Consider the following 18,481-nt stretch of genomic DNA (forward strand, 5'->3'; position numbering starts at 1 on the left):
CGGTTCTTGCATCCGGACCTTCAATTTCTTGAGTTCCGACAACGCCATCCTATACGACGCTTTAGAGATCGGCTCCGTCCCAGGAGCTAACTCTATTACAAATTCTATCGCCCTTTCCGGCGGTAAACCAGGCAGTTCTCGAGGAAAGACATCCGGAAACTCGCGAACCATTGCGATGTCCTCAATCTTCGGTTCCTCAACCGATACATCCAATATAGTCGCCAAATACCCTTGGCATCCACTTTCCAACGGACGCGTCGTTTCCAACGACGAAATCAACAAGGTTGAGGTTCCATCTCGACTCCCAACAAATTCAAAACCTATTCCATCCAACGGGTTAAACTGGATGGCCTTACGATAACAATCCACTACAGCCTTTTGTTTCATCAACCAATCCATCCCCACGATCATATCAAAGTCATACATTTCTAGCACAATTAAGTCTATTCTACCCTCATGTCCATCTATAACTAGCCTACAGTTAGGACATCCATTTGCAACCACTACGCTATCCTTTAAAGGTGTAGAAACCTTAAAAACAACATCTAATGGTACTACACTCAAATCAGCCGGTTTAACAAATTTATCGGCAACAAAGGAATGCGTAGCACCCGGATCAAACAAAGCATAGGCGACTTGATTATGCAAGAGGACCGTACCTGTAATGGTCGGTGAATCCTTCGCCTCCTCACGGGTGATAACAAACACCCTTCCTTGAGCCTGTGGACGATTCTGGAAGTTTTGTAGCGCGGCTCCCCTTAATGGTTCTCTCGGTTGCGGCGCCTGCCTTCCCCGCTGCCTCTGCGGGCGATCCTTCACCTGATGGCCCAACCGGCTACATCCAAAGCGTGCTCCACTCCTATACGGGCACGAACCAGGTCCATGTCTCTGGTGACACAGATTGCACACCTCACTACGGCGGAAAATAGGTTTATTGATCGTTCCTCTGCGATTGGGTGGGATGTGATGTCCGCCTCCATACATAGGCTTCTTCCCTTGCCTCTTCTCAAATCTACTTGAGGACGTAAACCGCAATCCAGATGCGGCGGTCCTCTCGCCCAAGTCCTGCTCCACTATCGGCGCCCTCTCATAAAGGTCATCATAGTCTTGAAGGTTGAACGGCGCTATAATACTCTTAATCTCGGGCTTCGGTCCGTCCCCGAACCTTCTAGCCCTATCCTCGGGGTCCTCAATCAATCTCGGGGCATACTTAGACAATTCCGAGAACTTGGCTTCATACTGATCGACAGTTATCCGATTCTGACGGAGGCGGAAGAACTCAGCCATCTTCTGCACTCTAGCTGTCCTCGAGAAATACTTGTTATTAAAAGCCTTCACAAAGGTATCCCACACCAGGACCGTACCTTCCGGGAAAATTCTATCCTTGACTGCTCTCCACTAAGTACTAGCGTTACCCTCTAGTTGATAAACGGCCAGGACCACCTTATCCTCATTCGAGCATCTAAGCAAGTTGAACACTTTGTCCAATCCTTCAATCCATTGGGTGGCCGCTTCAGGGTCTTCGCTTCCGGTGAACTGCGGTGGCTTCAACTTGAGAAACTGTTCCACCATCTTTTGAGCCCTACGATCCTCAACTACGGCTACATGTGGCACATCCGCTAGCGGAATTGCGAGTGGAACTACAAGTGGGGCTCCAATAGCAGCGGCCGCAGCAGCGTTTTGAGTCCTTATCTGCTGCCCTATCAACTCCCCCATAGCTCCTAAAGTTTGCATAACTTTTGCCATAGTCGGCTCTTGTCGAGCGGGACCGGCTACGGGAGGTATAACGAGAGGTGCTGCTCCAACATCAGCGATCTCATCTACCGGCCTCAAAGGCCTCCTTCGGGGTGCTCGAGGTGCTCTTCTACCGCGCCCGCTCATTATGCAGAAATGATGCGGAGTTCTGCTAACCCCAAAGCAAAACGCAATCGTAAGGCGACCCCAAAACTTAATGCACAATAACAATCACATGCATAGCGATAAAAGTCCTACTAACTATCCCATATCCCATCGCTCCTTATTACTCCAGGCCAATAACCGGATAGATCAGGCCGACTCGGCTCTGATACCACCTTGGGCGGGGATGTCACGCCTCGACTCTTGAGCCCACGACATCCCTACCAAATCGCCACGAGGTCACGAAGGATAACGTCCCGGGCGCGTTATCGACCTATCAACTATACACGCATGCGGAAACGGTTTACTCTCAAACAACACATAAACAAGCGGGGATAGCATAGCGGGAAATACATACTAAGGCAGATAATCAAAAGGTAACATATACGGTCACCGGACAGCGGATGAGTCTTAACCCTACCGAGCTATAGAAAGATATACAACCCCATACTTCGGGGCGGCTCACTAAGACCTCAAAAGTTTACTAGGTCGGATAAGGTTAACTTCTCATCTACTCCAAAAGACTACCCTCATAACCTGGCCTTGGTGTCCGCAAAGCTCCATCACTTGGGACCCGAAAGTGGTTCCCACAACGGGGTGAGATATATATCTCGGTGAATCAAGCCTAAGCTCGGTTAGGACGATGATTCACCTAAAACATCCTAAACACAAGGATTATAAAGCCACGATATAAACTCATATCCAGCAATCATACAACATGGCAATAATCATCCACATGCATACTTACCAGCCTTCGACTACACATAATGTAATGCTTGACTCCACTCAACAGCCACATCGGACAACCAATCGAACACGCATCACACTCACAAGTATGCACTGGACACCACACAAGTCCATTTATTAACGATGATCGCGCTCATGGCGCCACAATGATGAGGATCCACGCGATCGGCGTAATCGACTCTCACAATTAATGCGATCCCGCATTCTTCCGGCAGGACCGGGCTACGTTCCTTTTCCCTCTCGGCAACGGCTACTACAAGAAGTGTATCCAGTGCACCCTACACGGCACAGCAAGTAGGCATCCCTATACGGGGCTTCGGTCCATCACAAGCTGCGACCGGCATCCGATAATCCCTTAAAACCGTACGTACCATACGGGGCATGAATTATCGTGCTTCTGGCAAGTCGTGTGGTTCCATAAAAATGGTACGGTGTGTACTATGTGTACAGTACGAACTTGCCAGGAAAACCCATAATCGTTCCTTCATATGACCATACAGCACACCCGACACATCAATCAATTTATTCTCTTTGATTTAAAAAAAGATGCTCATGTAAAAAATGCTGAACAGAGATGGATGAATGACGAAATACATTTGCAGTCGCAACTTATTGAGTTCTCTGTCAGATGATCTCTCCCGCAAGTACCCATAGAAAAGTCACGGTGCAAAAGATCCGGGGGAACGGCTGAGGCTAGTTTATCTTTATGAAGAATTTGGGACTAAGAGATTGCAAGTCAAAAGGTATATTGAATTTGAGATGGTTGATGGTAAATCGGTCATTGAGCAAGTCCAAGTTGAACAGCATGGCGGATTCAATTGTAGCTGCTGGAATTTCCGTAGATGAGAATTTCCATGTCGGTGGGAGATTGATTGTCCCCCAACAATAGAACATTTCCTTTGACAACTCTGTTTCGTAAATGTATACCGAAGAAGGATCCGTTCATCCACTTGATGTGCATTGTGTGACAAATCTGAATCTGTGGAGCACCTTATTCTCATGTGTGATTGAAGTAGAGCTGTCTCGTTTAGTTATTGTATTGAGAGTCATTGCAAATTGTGAATTGAGCCTTGTCCGAATTCATTTAAGAGTGTTTATGATATATATTCCCCGATGCCAAATGTCTCCTTTGTCTGGTATTAATTTAAAGTGCATTATCTGTTTGATTGTGCTTGAAAACAAGGAGTGATTGATGCATCCGATGTAATCAAGCTCGTATTATCTAACCTAAATTCCCCACTGTTTATGTACAATAAGTCACCAACTAATTTCACATTACTAACTCTTATTTGAATTAGCCACCAAAGTTTGTTCTTTAAAATTACTAACTTTTTTTAGAAAAATTTTTCTTATTATTGATCAAATTTATTGTCCGGCCCTTTAAATTTTTTTTTTTTAAAATAGACTCGACCCGAACCGAACCGAACCGACCCGACCCGTTTGTTTTGGTTAGTTCATTTTCCATTCGGGTCGGTGTCAGGGCGGGCAATAAACACCCCTACCCTATCCTACCCATTGACACTCCTCACCACTATCACCGGAAAGTATGCGGTGATAGAGCCCTCCCTCTCCCCTTCTTGCCATTGATATGCAGTAGGATCTGGACCAGTGGTCAACCTCTTGTCCTCCTCCTGGTCTGAATCGGGAACAGAAATTTTAATCCTGGTAACTTGTTGTTTAAGCGATATGAAGCCATGAAAGTATGGAGTACTTAGCAGGGAGCAACTTAAAACAGTTTCTAAAACTTGAGAATTAACGCAGACATGATCCGACGCTTCACTGCAAAAACTATTTAACGTGTCCGATTGATGTTAACTGGGAGGGAATGGGGCTTTGTTATAATGCTGCTTCATTTTTTCTCTTTCCCTTGTGGCTACCCTCTCGACGTGAAACTAGAGAGAGCTAACGGATTGTTAGGCAGGTGCAAATAGTGCACTCGGGAGGTGGCACTCACATTTCGCGAGGACTCTTCCCAGCATTATGGACAACAATTTAGAATTTTCATTTATAATTTGATTGAATGAGACTAGAATTGCACTAATCTTTTACTAGGCCAGTTAGGAGCCTAAGTAAACATTAGAGCTCACTTTACCTCAGCTATCCAGAGCATTGGATCCATGGACTTGGTTACATTCATTAAACTAACGCCCGTAAATTAGTACCTTTTTTCTTTTAGTAAACGCTAAGTTCATGCAATCTTTTCCGATATTTATTACTAAACATGCAAATCCACATGGCCAGGAATAAGTGTGTGCAAAATGTTAAAATATGTCTTGAACGAAACCCGACTCGAGATATATATTGCAAGAATGTCCAGATTATTAAAGAAAAGAACGAAAGTCCAACATCGATATCTGACTCATATTTTCTAGCATAGTTGAATATTCCACGTTGAACTTGGGATCTTTCCTTCAAGTCTGACTTTGGGTCAGAAACGATCAAAGGAAATAAATTCTTTTTAGTCGGTCCAAGAGATATCGTAAAGGAAACTGAAAGATATCAAACCTTCACTTGGATTCGGAAAGGGGCTTCACATGGGCTTGTGTATGTACATATATATATAGTCTCATGGCTTGTTGATTTGCGCAGATGCGAAGTTGATATACAGAATAAACTCATTCGTGAGTTTTGGGGTTTCACTCAACTGCATGAAGAGATCTTGAAGCGCGGTCTCGTCTTCGAGTGCTTGAGAGGGTTATCTCTGTGGATTTTGTTCGTGTTATTACATCAAAGGTTCAAGTGTCGAAGCTGATTAAATTCTTGTGTGTTTGAGTGACTCGAGTATGGTTTGTAATCTCCAAGTATCGCTTGATCCGTAGTGAAATTCGTTGCTGCTCTCCCCGTGAACGTAGGTCTCTACGACCGAACTACGTACATCCGGTGATCGATTTATTTTTCTTGTTCTATACATAGTTGAAGCAAATGTGCAAAAACCTGATCCATATTGGACAATATTAATATAATGCCTTGTTGTTGCGCTTGAGGACCCCTGTTTCGCGCAACATTAAATACAATCGCTATTTCCATTTACCGTACGGTTTATCCATCTAAATCAAGCCCTCAAATGAGTCCTTTGGGGAAAAAAATTTAGTTGTCGACATCCCCCTATAAATTTTGTTAATGGCACAAAAACGGGTGAGCAACCCGCTGCAAGCTCAAAACATTACGATTAAAGAAGGCACCGGTTATGACACAAGACTTTGTACCCACCCGATGCAATCTGAATAGCAACAAGAGAGACATTAAGTCATCTTCCCCGCATAGACCTTTTGATCTTTGAGACAATTAGATTAATACTACCTTAAGGATATAGATTATATTAGATGCAGCAGAATTTACTTTCTAAAAATTTTAAGGGTAGGAAGCATTGGCATCATTAATTTGACTAAGAGCTGTAACTGAGGCCTATCTGATAAATTTCACAGAGCAACTTGGAAGACCCATGGCCATTCAACAAGAATCCACATCATTTTGGATTAACGCACTCTGCATCACAAATCAAAAGGAAGGAGAGGAGAAGGAAAATTACTCAACCATGTCGGTAACATGATGAGAAACCTGTTTTCAAAAGTGCTTCTGAATTTCAATTGAAGGTGCGGACATTTGAAAATTTCTAGTAGAGATGGAAAATGGGGAAAAGCAAACGGCATTGAAATCGAAATCACCACGTTCGCTTCTTCTAGAATCACTTCCTCAGCAAGTTGTGACCGATTCGAAAGAAATGTTTGGCAAGCCAACACACATAATAGATCGGTGCGAGTGGATCCCATACTCTCGCCATAGTTAAGACAATCTTCTCCTTTGTCAAAGTTGATCCGCTTTCCTCTGCATCTGTTTCGCTTGAACTATATTCATCCACGGTGTCTATTGAGTCGCCTTCGTCCGAGTTTCTTTCCTCGGGAATCCAACTTGTTTCCATCGGGTGATGGTGTTGGAGCGCAACCCCGCGATCATCCTCCCGTTTCTCACATATTAGACGGAATCCACACTTTTTAAAGCTTCCTCCCCAAGGTCCGACGCAAACTTGGAATTGGCTCCATTCATCTCGCAGAAGCTCCTGTATTCTTTGCAGGTGACCGCGTGGGAAATATTGAAGCCACACATAATTGGATCCCAGTGGACGAAAGTGATGCGTTTGCTCAATCACCTCTTTGCCATTAACAAATATTCGGATCTCACATCCAGCAACGACCACTTGTTCCTCCAGGCCGGGAACAATACAGAGTGCTAGTCCTAAAAACTTGTCACACAAGTCCTCGGGAACCCGTAAACGCATGGACCCATCTTTACCGTGCAGAAAACATTCTGGAATCTCTCCTCCAGGTAGGAACATTTTGACACTACTCTTCTTCGGGAGGCCCTATCATGTCAAGCAATTAAAGTGAGTGAGTGAGAGAGAGAGAGAGAGAGAGAGAGAGAGAGAGAGAGAGAGAGAGAGAGAGAGAGAGAGAGAGAGAGAGAGAGAGAGAGAGAGTGCGAGAGAGAGAGCTCGACCTCGAGTAGTGATAGATCAGCCATCTTGACCCCCTTGCGAAATAATTCACAACATGAAGACAAGTCAACTTCAACGTCGTTGGACGAGAGACTCGACAAATCTGGGAGTTTTTGTAGGGATTTGCAACCATTTGCTAATAGGATACGCATATTTGATGGAAGCTGAGGAATCTCTTGTAGTTGCTGGCATTTCTCCACTTCCAACCAATCTAAAGCATGGTATTTGTTGATGGATGTTGGTAGATGAGTAAACTTGTTTTCTGAAAGACGTAGCACCCTCAATTTGGGAAAACCGGAAGAGCTCTCAAGGAAGTCTACTTCTGATAGATTGCAGCCATTGAGTCCTAGCATCTCTAGATTTGGAACCGATGATAGGTCCGGAACACTAGCCAGGGACTCACATCCACCGAAATTTATGGACGTCAAATTTTTAGAATTCTGCAAAAAGATACCAGTGTAGTCATTAAGTTCTGCATGTAGTTATAGATATAAAAGGGAAAGCCAATCATCACAAGCGCTTACCATGCATCCAACTTGTTTGAAACGACTTTTCTGCACATCAAGTCTAACAAGTTTTGGACAAGAGCCAAAATCCAGAACCGGGGCATTGGGCCATTCAAGCCATCTTAGCTGGTTAGGGAGACATACGGGACCATGTGAAGAGATATGCAGTCCAGGCAAACCGAGCATCCTCAACCTTTTCATGTTTGTAAAAGCATGAGGGCTAATAGTCATCTCTTTTGGTTCGGGCAAGTCCAATACTATGGCCTTTATTGCATTTGTTCCCTATGCATAAGAAAACAAATTCAGTGGTCGCCGAAAACTTCCATGACCGTTAAAATTAGAGTAAGACAAAAAACTGGGCTGTAGAAACAGTGGTATAAGTAAAATTTACCGTTTCTCCACGTAAAATGTCTCGAACATCTTCAAAACTCCATAATCTACTGCGCTTCTCGGGATCATTGGAGCCTTCTTGATTAACAATATCCTGCCCCAACAACCGAATTAAATCATGCATTTGCAGGTACCCATTCTCTTTTGTTATCAAGGACCGCTCGATGAGAACTTCTATTCCTATAGTTGTAGCAAAATCGCAGCTGTCAAGAACTTCTGTGACGTGTTCTATACTTTTCCCCTTGAAGAAGCATGCAATATCGAGGAAAATCTCCTTTCGTTGTTTTGCAATCCATCGAAGCTTATCTTGAGAATTCGATTGATTGCGTCAAAAAAAAAGAATTCGATTGATAGTTTGGTCGGGATTTCGGAGAGTTCATCCAAGTGTACTTTCCCATGCAAGCTCCTCTCTTCCACGTAAGAACGAGCCCAACACTTGAAGGGCTAATGGCAGGCCGTTAGCATAACGCACCGCTCTATTTATGAGATCCCCTGTTATCTCAATTTTCTTTCTAACTAGTAAGGCGTGCCAAAGAAAAAGGTCGCGTGCTTCATCGTCACATAAAGTTTTAACTTCATAAACACAAGTTATGCCGTGAGAAGTCAGCAAATGTTTATCTCTTGATGTAACAATAATTCTACTTCCTCGGCCAAACCAATGTCCTTCTCCAAAGAACGCATTCAGTTGAACCAACTGGTCCACATCATCAAGAATCAGAAGAACCTTCTTGCAACAAAGTCTTTCCCGTATCAAAGTAATTCCTCTGCCAAAATTGTACACCGTCCGGTTTCCACGAGGAAAGATCTGTGATAGAAGTTCCTGTTGCAAAGAAACTAGACCATTGCTTTGGTTCGAAGTTTCTCTTACTCGCTCCAAAAAACAGGTACCCTGAAAATCTTTCTCAATATAATTATATAGGGCTTTAGCAATTGTGGTCTTCCCCATGCCTCCAGGTCCCCATAGACCTACCATGAGAACACCATCAATAGCCGTCTCATTTTTCGACAATGATATCACTTCCTGAACTCGGGAATCTATTCCGACCGGATACTTAGCGACAGGTAAGGGTGCACGCTGTAGATGAATTGATAGTTCCTTTACGATGCGTTGAATGAGCTCCGCTTCATCTCTGATAAGCACTCAAAAGAAAGAGAAATATGTTTTAGCATGTCAAAGCCATGGCAGGATATCGACCTCTAACGTCATAAGGAAAATATTACAAGAGGATAAGCTAATAATGAGATGAAAAGAAATGCCACATTTGGGTGAACCTACGGCTAGATCCGTAAACGGAAAATTGCGAAGAACCTGCGCCTCAAGACAACGATAACTCGAGTACTATGAACCACACTTTTTTTATCTAAGACAAAATTTCCCATTATCTACGACAGCAAGACAGCAAGAATCGAATTCAAAGAATCTGCTGGCTTGAGTTTTGGTTATTCGATTTTTGTGTCTAGTGCCAAGTGTGTCTCCGCTTCGTGTCTTCAATCAAGAGACCGGTTTGGCAATATCCGCGTCTTTTCTATTCTCGGGCAATTAAGTTAATTATAGCATCTGTAATTAGTATCTAAAATCAACATTTAGGGGCATGAAAGATGTTGATGTCTCGAATTTTTGGCAAGAGCAAATATGTGCAAATAGGTAAGTGAAAAGTTTGGAACCCGGAGGATCAGTTAGACAATACAAGGCTTTTGTGGTGGGATTAGAGGTACCTGGTCTCTAGACCAGGCCAGATTACCAACCACTGGCCTGTAATGGCTACTGGCCTCGCACCCAGCCAGACAAGGCCGGAGACGATAAAAAAAAAAACGAAATAAAAAGAAGGCATGAGAATGAGACCAGTTAAAAGGGATATATTGAGTTCATCAAAAGGAAAAAAACATGCTTACCCATTATGGAATTCCCACCCAGACAAGCTACCAGCATCGAAGAGAGCCTTCTCCCATCTCTTCACTTTCTCCGAATCCTTCCCGAATTTGGACTCATGCTTATCCATGGCTTTTCTATAACTCTCTCTTGGTGTTCTCACTTCTCTGGGTTCCACTTTGTAAAACAGGGGAAAGACCGTAAGATCTCTTTGCTCCTTGCACTCCATAGTTTTGGCTAACTCTTCCAAGCACCATGGCGAGGAAGCGTAGTTCTCGGTGAAAATGATAACCGCGATGCGCGATTCCTCAATCGCTTTCATAAGCGCCGGGGATATTTGCTCTCCTTTCCTGAGCTCCTCGTTGTCCACGAAAGTGTGTATTCCTCTTTGATCGAGACCCGCATAGACATGACTGAGAAAGCCATCACGGACATCCGTGCCTCTGAAGCTCAGGAACACATGGTAATACCTTTTCAGATTTGAAGAAGAAGAAGAAGAAGAAGCCATCGAAAGAGCTAATGGTTGATGTGCTTCCACAGAATGTTTACTGTCTGATGGGGGTTCCCAACTCTAGCTCTCTTGATTTAATAACTTCTTTTGGATACTATAGTGTGTTTGTTGGATAAAAGCAAGTGTTGATCCTTTCGTTATTGGTAAAATTATTACCTCAATAAACCAATTCCTATAACTTCCGCAACTTCATATTTCATTTCGTGTCTCGCAATGTCAATGGCCAAATTAAAGACCCCAGCATCGCAAACCCCCTCGCACAAGAAGAAGATTCCATATGATTTCTAATGGCTAATAATCAACAGTAAAATTATATGGAGTTTTTCTAGCATCCATTGGCTCATGGATTATTTCTTGCCGTTGGTCGGTGCTGTATTTATCTACTAAAAATTATCTACGTCGATACTGGACGATCAAAGTTGATCGAAATGACTGAATCAACATGAATCCAATAAATTTAAAACTAGATTAGCATAATTTTAATAAGTTTAGGATTTTCTTTTTCGGATAATTTTTCTTTCATTTATCGTCCTTGGAGTCTTTATCGATCACGTGATGTTTGTACGCGTTTGTGGAATTTGCGTTCCATCTTTTGTCATTTTGTACCCAGCAGACTCCCAACTTTTCCCAAGAACCTAATGAACATCCGTGGGCCCAATCCTCCATTATTTGTGCACCTCTTCCGCTGCTGTCAATTGCGTAGTAGCTTCGCATCACTCGTCGAGGAAAGATCCGACCCTAAAACGCGTGAAGGACGAGGTGGACCCCTAGGAGCAAATGAACGAAGAGAGGACTTTGACTTGTTCATGCACCCATGGCCAGTTAAATGAAAGAGGTTAATTATGCCCCGTTACGGTACATTCGCTCCAAACTTTTTTTTGTAACACTAAGACTTCAAATTATGCTCATTGTGACATATTTACGCTCCGTTATAATTCCATCCAAAATCGCTATAAAAATGTTGACTTGAATCCAACGTGGCACTTTTGACCACAAGTGGCTTTAATGTGGCGCCACGCGAGCACTGCATTGCAAAAGAAAAAGAAAAAAGAAAACAGTTACAATATTTATTGTCTTCTCTAGTACATCGTGAAGAACTATTCGTCGCATTCATCGTCTTCAATCGCTTGGCTAAACTTCTCCAACGCCCTTGCTTTATTGCCCACTACTACTTAGACCTCCGTCAGTGCCACTTGAGTGTCATAACTTTCAATCGATCACTTTAGTGTCAATTTTTTTTTTAAAATATTGACTCAAGTGCCGAAAATAAAACGTGGCATAACACTTGTAGTTAACATTCTTAAAAAGTTAAATCTAATTTTTCATTACTCTATTATATTCAAAGCAATGCTCATTTCAGTAGATTTAGATATAGTTCGATTGGGATAGATTGGAAAGCAATTTCAACAGCAGCAAGTCATTTTCCAGCAAGATATTCGCCCTAATCCTACTTCCTCTCCAACCAATCTAAGAAAATGGAGGAACTATGGGCTTAACTTTGATCCAATTGCAAGAAAAAGTGGAGAGACAGGTTCCGTTTGTTTCACAAAAAAAATATGACGTTTACGGAAAATGTTTTTCGGAAAGTCATTTTCCAAGAAAACAATGATATTTTCTGGTGTTTGTTGGATAAAAACAAGTGTTGATTCCTTCTTTATTGGTAAAATTACTACCTAAGTAAATCAATTCCTGTAACTTGAGCAACTTCATATTTCATCCCGTGTCTCATAATGTCAGTGGGCAAATCAAGGACCACAGCAACGCAACCCCCTTCGCATGGGAAGAAGATTCCATATGATTTCTAATGGCCAACGATCGACACTACATAGATATGCATGATACGAACATACTTGGATCGAATATCATGATAAAATTATATGTAGTTTCTTTAGCATCCTCTGGCTCGTGGATTACTGCTGCTAAACTGAATTTGGGTACTAAAAACTAATGGGTGCAATATGGATCCGGCTAATAAAGTTTGGCGGCCCAATTGAGATTAGTTGATGTAATAGATCCCGAAATACTTGCTCGTCGCTAGTTGATGCTACATTCATTTATCGGGAAAATTAACAAAGCGGTTCTAAAAGCGCAATTGTGTCAATTCAATCTTAAACCTTCTTTTTCTTGCCATTCGGTCTTAAACCCTTTTCATTGTGTCGATTCAGTCCTTCCGGTTAACTCCGGCCAATTCTTAATGATATTCTAATATATTTTCAAATTGTTTTTATTTATTTCTTTTTTAATTTTTTTGGTTCTTCCCCACCTTCCTCCGGCCTGCGAGGTTGAAAATATAGAAATTGGTTGTTCAAAATTTTATTACAAATTGTCCACGTCGGTGCCGGCAGACCAAATACTAGAAGGATTGAATTAGCAAAAATAAAAAAGGCTTAGGACTAACTTTGCAAGAAAGAAAGATTTATAACTAAAGTAGCACAATTATGATAAGCGTATGACTTCTTCTTCTCTTTTTGATAATTTTCGCATCATATATCGTCCTCGAAATTCTTCATCAATCACGTGATGTTTGTATTCATTTGTGGAATTTCTGATTCTTCTTTTATCATTTCGTACCCGGCGGACTCCAACTGATTCCAAAACCTAATGAACATACGTAAGCCCATTCCTCCATCATTTGTAGACCTCTTCCACTTTTATGTGGGGGCTACCGACAATTGTGGAGCAGCAGATAGCTCGCAAAAGCAAGACGCTAAAGGATTTAACTCGTTATGTCCAAAAACTAAACGATTCGATTGATCTCATCCATACTTTTAAGAGCTCGAATTGTCAATGATTAACACTGTGAAGAACCGACCCCAAAATGCATGAAGGATTTGGTGGATCCCCGGCAGTAAGTGACAGAGAGGGGAGCTTCCTGAGTCAATGCGTGCCATTTGCGTTGCAGCGCTTGACTTTGACTTGTTCATTTAAATGAAATAAAGACTCCGAACATTAGCTCCCTAATATCATTAACTCATTGGCGATACAATAAAGGCAAAAAACAAAACCATGAAAAAGGTTAATTATGTCCAACTTCAGCACATTTTCCCTTTTTTTTTTAAACTAAAAACTTCAAATTATACCCATTGTGACATATTTACCCTTCTTTACAATTCCATCCGAATTCATCGTTAAAAAGATGATATGGATCCAACGTGGCACTTTTGAGGACAAGTGGCTCTACTATGGCGCGACGCGAACGCCATGTCGAAAAGAAAAACCGTAAAAAGAAATAATCGCACTATTCATCATCTTCTTCAATACTTCGTGAAGAACTGCTCATTGCATTGATCGTCTTCAATTGCTTGGCCAAACTCCTCTAATGCTCTTGCTTTGCTGCCCATTCCTACCTAGACCTCCATCGGTTCTTTCCCACCATCCACGAGTTTCATAATTTTTAGCAAATGTTTACTTAAGTGCCATAATTTTCAATCGATCACTTAGGTGCAAAATTTTTTTAAGAACATGCACTCAAGTGCCAAAATTTTGACATGGCATAGCATTTGTGGTGAACATTTTCTAAAAGTTATGCCACTCAAGTGATTGATTAGAATGTTATATGACACTTAATTGAACGGGAAAAAAAAAGTTATGATACTCAAGTAGGTGTAGAACAAAAATTATGTCACTCTAGTGATTGAAAAAATATTATAACATTCAAGAGAGCGCCGTCGAATGTTATAGTACTTATGGTGTTTTCATCCCTCATGTGTAAATAATATATTTAGAGTGTACGACAATTTTGCCTTAAATTGCACAATTTTTTAAATAATTTCACTCATTTAATAAAAGTTAATCTTATCTTTAATATTCTATATTTTGTTGCACCTGCTAATACATTAATCTACGTTGCGAAACAATCTAAATGGGTTTGCAATTTCTTAGATCGTATATGCAACTGGACCATTAGACATAATGTCATGGGTTCCTACCAATCTAAGAAAATGGATTACCTTTGATCCAATTGTGAGAAAGAGTGGAGCCACTAAGCACGGCTAATTGGCGTTCCACGCCCACCTCCTCGTCTCACCTCTTGCCCATGCACTCTCGGCCTCCGATGACGAGCCGATTGCTTGCCAGATCATCGACCTAATCGTCCTTCTGTCGGATTCCGGCGTCGGATCGGCATTGGCTGGTGAGGTCGCGGCTAGGGCTTTGGGCTTGCTGTGTTCTCGCGGGCTGGGGTGGAGTCGACGCCAGGTTTATGTGGTAAGCGCGACTTGGTGAATTTGATGTCGTTACTGTTCGGGTTCTTTTGGCTTGTGATGAGAAAACGACGAAAAGGGATGTTGATTGTCCAACTCAGTTCTGATTCACAAAATTTTGGTTTGTTCTTTTCTCATGAGACCATTCACTTGTTTTCCTACTCGCATCTCTCTCCTCTCCGTTTCCTCTGTGTTTGTGTGTGAACGCGTGGGCGGCGTAAGTGTTTGAAATTTGATTCCTTCTGTCCGCGATGAACTCATTTTGCTCCTTTTCCGAAAGATAAGGTGGTTTCAATTAAGGAGTTGTGCATTGGGCGATAGAATTTCACATAAAAAAATTGTCCGTACAAGTTCTTTAGTTTGAAGTTGAGATAATCTAGTAGCTGTTTAAGTTGAAGCTTGTGATCTGATGCAGTGATTCAATTAAAGTCTTATGAATTTGACATGGGCCTTGAATCTTTGCAGGCTGACTGGCCAAATTGTATGCCTAGTAGTGATGCTATCTGCTTTCGCGTCCTGATGCTTGTCCTTCTTGCCTGAAATTAGGGAATGGTTTGACCTTGGCTTTGCATGTGCCTGTCTTTTAAAGGAAACCGAGTCCATATGACTTTGTTGATGGGGTGATTTTAGGTACTAACAGTCCAATTCGTGTTACTCCAAATTGCTGTCTGACATGATGTCTTTGGTGTTTGTTTTATCTATTCCTTGGCGCAATGCGGTCTGGTGCTTTGATCTGTCCTTCTTGGGAGCTCTGAATACGATAATTGCTTTCTTACTGTTCTAGTATCTTCATGTAAGAATGTGGTGTTGCCATACACACTTCGCTAGACAGTGTGGTCTTTTTATATTCCAATTAGTGCAGATCCTGTAAGCATTAGAGCAATGTTACACGGATGGGTCTCTCTCTCTCTCTCTCTCTGCTCCTCCGACATCCGTTTCCTCTGTTTCAAGCCTATATGGAGGGATGACACATCCGAGAACAATCTGAGAAGATTACTGTAACTTATCTTTAGGTGCAAGAACGGTTTTTGCTTCTTTGTTCTACTGCCTAGTCATAAATGTTATTGCTGACACTGATGGCTCACTTTTATTTTGTCACACTAGAATTTGTTTTTCCTGAATTTTATAAGCTTTTCTGTCCATGCTTTTGCTGGATCTGTAGTTTTCCTTTTCTTGCCCTCAAGCGTGTTTATGCAAATATTTATGCCTGTTATAATGCATTCTAGGAATTAGCTTAACAAAAGACCAGCGGTCAGCTTTGAGGTGTGGTCTCCCTACAATAGAGGAAGCTAGTTAAAAAAGATGCTCGTGTAAAAAATTCTGGACAGAGATGGATGAATGATGGAATACATTTGCAGTCGCAACATATTGAGTTCTCGGTCAGATGATCTCTTCTGCAAGTACCCACAAGAAAGTCACAGTGCAAAAGATCTGGGGGAACGGCTGAGGCTAGTTTATCTTTATGAAGAATTTGGGACTAAGAGATTGCAAGTGAAAAGGTATATAGAATTTGAGATGGTTGATGGTAAATCAGTCATTGAGCAAGTCCAAGTTGAACAGCATGGCGGATTCAATTGTGGCTGCTGGAATTTCCGTAGATGAGAATTTCCATGTCAGTGGGAGATTGATTGTCCCCCAACAATAGAACATTTTCTTTGACAACTCTATTCTGTAAATGTATACCGAAGAAGGATCCGTTCATCCACTTGATGTGCATTGTGTGACAAATCTGAATCTGTGGAGGACCTTATTCTCATGTGTGATTGAAGTAGAGCTGTCTCGTTTAGTTATTGTATTGAGAGTCATTGAAAATTGTGAATTGAGCCTTCTCTGAATTCATTTAAGAGTGTTTATGATATATATTCCCTGATGCCAAACGTCTCCTTTGTCTGGTATTAATTTAAGGTGCATTATCTGTTTGATTGTGCTTGAAAACAGGGAGTGATTGATGCATCCGGTGTAATCAAGCTCGTATTATCTAACCTAAATTCCTCACTGTTTATGTACAATAAGTCACCAACTAATTTCACATTACTAACTCTTATTTGAATTAGCCACCAAAGTTTGTTCTTTTAAATTACTAACTTTTCTTAGAAAATTTCTCTTATTATTTATCAAATTTATTGCCTGACCCTTCAAAAAAAAATTAAAAAAAAATGGACCCGACCCGAACCGAGCCGACCTGATCGACCCATTTTGTTTTGTTTAGGTCATTTTCCGTTCGGGCCAGTGTCGGGGTGGGCAACAAAAACCCCTACCCTACCATACCCATTAACACTTCTTACCACTATCACGGGAAAGTATGCGGTGATAGAGCCCTACCTCTCTCCTTCTTGCCATTGATATGCAGTAGGATCTGGACCGGTGGTCAACCTCTTCTCCTCCTCCTGGTCTGAATCGGGAACAGAAATTTTAATCCTTGTAACTTATCGTTCAAGCGATATGAAGCCATGAAAGTATGGAGTACTCCTCAGTAGGGAGCAACTTAAAACAGTTTCTAAAACTTGAGAATTAATGCGGACATGAAGGTGCAAACATTTGAAAATTTCTTGTGTGTTTGAGTGACTCGAGTGTGATTTGTAATTTCCAAATATCGCTAGATCTGCAGTGGAATTCGTTGCTGCTCTCCCCGTGAACGTAGGTCTCTACGACCGAGCTACGTATATCCGGTGTTCGATTTATTTTAGTTATTCTATACATAGTTGAAGCAAATGTGCAAAAACCTTGTCCATATTGGACAATATTATTATAATGCCTTGTTGTTGCGCTTGAGGACAGATCCCGTTTCGCGCAACATTAAATACAATCGCTATTTCCATGTACCGTACGGTTTATCCATCTAAATCAAGCCCTCGAATGAGTCCTTTGGGGCAAAAAATTTAGTTGTCAACATCCCCCCATAAATTTTGTTAATGGCACAAAAACGAGTGAGCCGCCTGCTGCAAGCTCAAAACATTACAGTTAAAGAAGCCACCAGTTATGACACAAGACTTTGTACCCACCCGATGCAATCCGAATAGCAACAGCAGAGACATTAAGTCATCTTCCCTGCATAGACCTTTTGATTTTTGAGACAATTAGATTAATACTGCCCTAAGGATATATATTATATTAGATGAAGCATTGGCATCATTAAATTTCACAGAGCAACTTGGAAGACCCATGGCCATTCAACAAGAATCCACATCATTTTGGATTAACGCACTCTGCATCACAAATCAAAAGGAAGGAGAGGAGAAGGGAACGTTACTCAACCATGTCGGTAACATGATGAGAAACCTGTTTTCGAAAGTGATTCTGAATTTCAATTGAAGGTGCAGACATTTGAAAATTTCTAGTAGAGATGGAAAATGGGGAAAAGCAAACGGCATTGAAATCGAAATCACCACGTTCGCTTCTTCTAGAATCACTTCCTCAGCAAGTTGTGACCGATTAATAGGTCAGTACGAGTGGATTCCATACTCTCGCCATAGTTAAGACAATCTTCTCTTCTTTGTCAAAGTTGATCTGCTTTCCTCTGCATCTGTCACGACCGGAACCCTATGAACCGTCGACATCCCACCTGGCCGCGCCGCGCATCTGTTCTCCGGGATCCTCGGGCCAACAAAATTAAGAAACACATGCGGAAGCAACGACAACCCCCGTACAGAAAGCCAACAAAATTACGATAATTTGGGATGGTACCAACACATATATGTACATATATACATAGTTGTTACAAACTGTCAAACCTAGGGCTTCAGGGGGGCACTGTACAAGCCCGTGACCACTTATAACAAAAAGGCACGTGGTCAAAGCCCGCTACACAACCAAAATACAACGCGCCATATAAAAAAAAAACTATGAGACCAACTATCTAATCCTCGT

General features: G+C 41.8%; 2 protein-coding genes across 2 annotated transcripts in view; both read right to left on the reverse strand.

The window, feature by feature from the left end:
• LOC125314673 (TMV resistance protein N-like) overlaps window positions 1–18,481 on the reverse strand; it is a 416,296-nt gene that overhangs the window by 276,729 nt on the left and 121,086 nt on the right. The gene's annotated exons all lie outside the window — the stretch shown is intronic.
• The window catches only part of LOC125314518 (disease resistance protein Roq1-like), a 125,480-nt gene that overhangs the window by 37,967 nt on the left and 69,032 nt on the right, over window positions 1–18,481 (reverse strand). The window contains exon 6 of the mRNA XM_048276980.1: window positions 9,925–10,001. Within this exon, the coding sequence (XP_048132937.1) occupies window positions 9,925–10,001 (77 nt within the window). The remainder of the gene's footprint in view (window positions 1–9,924; window positions 10,002–18,481) is intronic.

Source organism: Rhodamnia argentea, chromosome 4 (assembly GCF_020921035.1).
Source record: "Rhodamnia argentea isolate NSW1041297 chromosome 4, ASM2092103v1, whole genome shotgun sequence".
Lineage (NCBI taxonomy): Eukaryota > Viridiplantae > Streptophyta > Magnoliopsida > Myrtales > Myrtaceae > Rhodamnia > Rhodamnia argentea.